This window comes from Opisthorchis viverrini (genome assembly GCF_000715545.1).
Source record: "Opisthorchis viverrini unplaced genomic scaffold opera_v5_475, whole genome shotgun sequence".
NCBI classification, from domain to species: Eukaryota; Metazoa; Platyhelminthes; class Trematoda; order Opisthorchiida; family Opisthorchiidae; genus Opisthorchis; species Opisthorchis viverrini.
Window position 1 is genome coordinate 47,412 of NW_008752139.1, and position 5,231 is coordinate 52,642.

General features: G+C 46.8%; 1 protein-coding gene across 1 annotated transcript in view; it reads right to left on the minus strand.

Annotated features, from left to right (window-relative positions):
- The window catches only part of T265_11319 (hypothetical protein), a gene marked incomplete at both ends in the record, with an annotated part of 47,480 nt that extends 46,073 nt beyond the window's left edge, over positions 1-1,407 (minus strand). Inside the window, 2 exons of the mRNA XM_009177944.1 lie at positions 828-890; positions 1,270-1,407. Coding sequence (XP_009176208.1) covers positions 828-890; positions 1,270-1,407 — 201 coding nt within the window. The remainder of the gene's footprint in view (positions 1-827; positions 891-1,269) is intronic.
- Positions 1,408-5,231: the final 3,824 nt, after the last annotated feature.

A 5,231-nucleotide genomic window follows, 5' to 3' on the forward strand; every position in this document is an offset into this window, starting at 1 on the left:
CACTGTGATGCCTTCATGCCCGGGCCGATTGAGGGCTGGTGACCGGCCAGCGCACTTGCCGAAAGATCTTATGCCGGCGAGTCTACAGAGGCCTAGAAGACTAGCACGTACCATCACAATGTGCACCGCTAAAACGGTTGGTGAACCGCCATCTGTGCACAGGCGTCCAGAGGCTGCATCACCCTTGTAAGGAAAATCCATCATCCCATATATAAATTCGGGACTGTGGACCAAATGTGATCGGATTACTCACCAAAGTAGCGCAAGTACTCGGTTGACCAAAGATGGATCTGCGAGCAGAGCATCGGCGACTTTTGAAACAGTTTCTTCAGAACCTTTCTCTGTCTCTTAATTTAATAAGAGCAAAATAAGATTCAGAGCGTCGATGCGTGTGCCCTCTATCCAAATCAGATTGATGAGCAAACGAAGGAAAGGTGCGTGATGTGATCCACACTGGTTTTCAATAGAACCAGGTGGGTTCCATTGAAAAAGTGCGTCCAGTTTACACGAATCAAGGTATCCTGAGAGCATCGCCAAGGCATCACGACACAACGAGATCGACTGCCGCGCGCCGGACGTCTAGAAAGAAAATGATTGACAAATTGTACTCACCTGTGCTTCAATTTCGGCCAACTGGCTCAAAATTGTTTCCAATGCGAAAGAAAATAAATGCAAGAGGTTATCGTGAAGTGTGGAAATGATGTCTCTCCGTCTAGGTTGAGGTATATCTTGAAATTGCACCGCGTCCTCGTACAGACGTAAGAATGTGTTTAGTGTTAGCTTGGCTTGGGATGGCTAAAAAAATAACACAGACCTCGGTAACCTACCCCTCTGCGTCCTAGATCGAAGAACTCATCCATCATGTTCGGCCATTGCTGAGGCCATTCGCACTTAATGAGGTAGACGAAGATATGCGACAGAGCCAATAAAATGACCTTTCTTTCAGCTTCTGATTTTATCACACTTGGTATCTATCCACAATCAAATAAAAAACATAACCTACATTAGCTGACAGCTCGAATAAGCTCTCTTTGACTCTTAAGTTAAGTTCGACGCTTATTTGTTGCCAAGAGTGTCTAGTAGGTAAAGAATTAAAGACAAGCAACAAACTTTATTTTGTGTTCAAGACATTGCAATCCAAAAAGGATAACAGACGGATGTTGGTTCACGCCGCATAAGATGGAGAGGTCTCCCAGCTGGAATGCGTTCGTTTTGTATTCTTCGACGACCTATGGAAGCAGTTTTCGCAATATAACAATGGGGCCTGACCTTGTAGCATTTTGCTCGGTCAGTATTGTTAACATCAGGATCCAGCGTGGTCAAAACTGCCTTGACAATGGCATTCGAGTCCATTTCGAAGCCACGCGCGCGGTGCGACCTAGAAAGTGTAAAAGGCGCCAAGGCCATCCAGACGATAGTTCACGGATTCACGGATAATACACAGGATCGAGGCTTTTGCCCAAGTCTCACGGGTCGGTTTTGTTCTTGTCGGTCAGTGGCTGTCGTTCACCTGAAAGGCACAAGTGAAAAAAGGGTGTAGCACTGCTCAGCGCGGGGCAGTATACTCGCCAGCGCGAGGATTCGCATAAATAAATGTCTAATAGTGCTTTAAATTGGGTTCGAGATGGAGCGTGTACAACCGTCGGAGGAAGGTCATTCCACGTAGCTACTACCCGAAATGAAAAAAAAGTTTTGTCTAATGAATGTGTGTGCCCTGAGCTTGAAGATTTTCTTACCATGTCCTCGCTGGGTGTTTGCAGGGTCAAGGGTAAAAAACCTGTGTTGCCAAGCTTTGTTCAAACAGGGCGCAAGTAAGAATTAGGTCCCCTCGGAGGCGAAGGTACTCCAGGGGAAAGAGATCAAGCATCACGAGACGCGTTTCGTAGTCCACGGATTTGAGGCCGGCAACCATTCTAGTGGCGGCCCGCTGGACACGCTCAATGAGGGTAACGTCTTTCGTACGTCCTGAGTAGACAACTCGGTTGGCGTACTCCAGGAGCGGTCTGACGTAGGCCCCATAGAGTATTTGGAAGTCCATGCGAATAATACGGGAGAAGGTACGTCGGATCATCCGTAAAACGGCGAATGCCTTTTGGGCCGATTTCTCATGGTGTAGTGAGAAGGCCAGGTTTGAGGAGACCCAGATGCCCAAATCTTTTTTGGTATCCATCCTCATGATGTTTTCGGGTCCCCTTTCACCATGCATCACAAAGGCATTCGCTGAATCCCCTCCAAACGACACATGGACGCACTTTCCATCATTCAGAGGAAGGTGCCAGTCCAACGACCACTGCTTGGCAGTGTCTACATCCATTTGGAGGGCACAGGCATTGGTACTCCAGGATTTCAAGTCGTCCGCAATAAGTAAACATGGACTCGCAAGGACGTCTGCGAGGTCGTTGACGTAGGTCAGAAACAGGAGTGGTCCCAAGACGGAGCCTTGAGGAACTCCAAGGATTGCGGATTCACGGATCGATGCGTTGTTGTATAAAAAATTCCCTCGCTTAGGATTGGTCCTGTACCTGATTTGATTCGGTTGTTAGTGACTTGATTGAAATCAGTTTTTAAAGGGCACTACTCAGTAACAGATCCAGTTTTCTCTTTGGAAAAGCGCCTGCGCATGGTGTCTGTTTTGATGCTCTGCATTTAGCTGCAGTGGACAAAGTTTAGTATTTTTTCTGCGAATGCAGCAATGCTGCGTGTGCCTTTCATCCAGGTATTCAATAGGTTGTATTTTTTCCATCTGCTCGCAACATTTGCCTGAGCATTTCCATGGTATCCTTCATCCAGCGGTTTTGCTAGGGCCTTTGATAAGAACACAATGTCAGATGTTGGAAAGTCTTTTTAACTCCATCCCAACCGCAGATGTTTACAGAACTTTTGTATATTGCTTAATTATTTATTAACAGCGCTCCGCTCTGACCACATTCATTCTGCCATCTGGCTGTCCCCACATTATTGAGTCTTTTCGATTCCTGGGCTTACCGAAATCGGTCCCGCTCAGTCTTTATCATAAAATTTACGGAGCACTCCTAACTTCACACCGTTTCTACTTATACATATCCATATCACGTAGGTCGCAAAGAACTGCCATTCTACCGTCCTTACCATAAGTTGCACCCATCTCGCAGTTGTTCACAACAGCACCTTTGTAAAGTGGGGAGCTTTTTTAATAAACACCAAATGCCAGCAATCGTGATTACGTGGCCTAATGGGCTCTACTGTGGTCTTCAGTAGAGTTTCCTAACAATTCCATGTTTCAAGTTCGCGCGCAACTGGTAAGTTATGGTCCACTCGTTTGATGTATTCCCCCAGTCTGTTGTACAGGCCTGACCCTAATCTAGCTCGTCGTTCTCGTCAGCGCACTGTCTCCGGTCTTTACTTCAACAGTCCTATCAAAATAATCCGAACTCGCTGGTGGTGAAGGCTGGAGCTGGGTGTTTCTGATACAACCCAACTGAGAACAGTAGGGTTTATTCCTTCTCATTGGCTTGATAACAAATATATTTCGACCCACATCGTGTAGCACATAATTCCACCACTCAGTCACCCTTCTCTTAGTATTTGTTAGATCCTGAATGGACACCAACCATTGCCTCACTATGTCCAAAGAAGGATCCCGCAGTCAATAACCCCGTCTGTTATTCGCCAAGCCTTTCAAGGCTAATCAACGACGTGCTGTTGCAACTTCAGATAGTTTGGTATCACTAACCCGCGTCCCCTTTCCTGCGCCAACTTACAGCCCCATTCACCTTCTTTTACTAAGAGATTCGCTGATTCAGGCAGACGCAAAATATCTCATTGCTCGTGTGCATAAAATGAAGAGCAAACTAGCTATCTTACGAAGCATAATGTCAATCGGCTAATCTCCTAACTCCTGTTGCGATCCGTCAAATGTTGAAGCAGCCATTTTCCTATATACGCGCTTTTCTTCTAGATTTGTCCGTGCATGGAATGTCGTCAGCGGTTCCCAATACATAATACCGCCGACCGTATCCAGCCCAGGCTGAAAGCTGCTACTCCGGCAGCATATAACATGCTCAACAATGTTTGTAAAGCCAGACGGTTCCGATAATAGAAGCCAGCATTATTGATATGCGGTGATGAAGACAATGCCCTGTTTCTACTGACATCCCAGATCACTCTGTCTATCAGACGATCTTACTCATGAGGGTGAGAGATTCTTGTACTAAGCTGCAAACGTGGATTACACAAAGTCACCATACAAATGCCAATAGTCCGCCCCTGAAAGCTGTCAAGCAGATCCCCTTCCATTTGCCAATCTGCCATAACGACCACTCTTGGCATGGCTCAGTCGCCGACTTCCCGTGTGACCTACTCTTTGGACAGCCACGCAATCCAGATTGCAGTTGACCTGGTAGCGCGTAACAACTAAGTAGCCCGCGCAATAAACAACAACCTGTTGAGCCTGTCGGACGACTTGGCTCTTATACAAACGCAGTGAATTCTTTCGGCCTCCAAAGCGTTCCCGACAACACTTCGACCAGTGCTAGTCTACCGAGAATCTAGCCACCCTTCCACTTCTAAAGTTATTATGTTATTCCCAAATTCCCAATACTCTGGCACCTACCCCTTCTTAAATCTCCATATCATCGTGCTTTGTCCTGGTTGCGGTTCGCCATACTATGGCGCTGATAGGCACTCAGCACTGCGAACCTGCATGTCGGCTTTAAGTCTCGCACGCTTACCCGAGTTCATGAGGTTTCCATCTCTACCTTTAGGCACCTATATATGCCAACCTGACCTCGATCGCACCAACAAAAAGCACGGCTTATATAAAAGATGTGGCATCTCATCAGCCCTCTCTTGATGATGCCCCTGAAGACGACAACACCGGTTCTTGCTTCAAGACCCTATGACGTAACAATCCTCCGCGTTTCACCACCAGAGCAGCTCCTCGGGCTCAAAAACCTGCTGTCAAAGCCAAGTATCATAACGTCCTCTCTCATACTCGCTCCCCAAGTTCTAACATTTTACTCTTTGACTTTAGACCTGAACACATGCAGAATCATACTTTACCCCTTAAAAGGTGCACGTCAAGTCCTGGGCATGATGGTCAACTCGTAATTTCCAGCATTTGGATCCATCATACTAAGCGACAAGAATAGACCTTAACCTGGGAGCCTTGGCGAAAGCTTCGAAACTGCGCATCGATCCATGAACACATGAATCCGCGAATTTTAGTCCCCGATCAGTTTCCGCACCTTGCC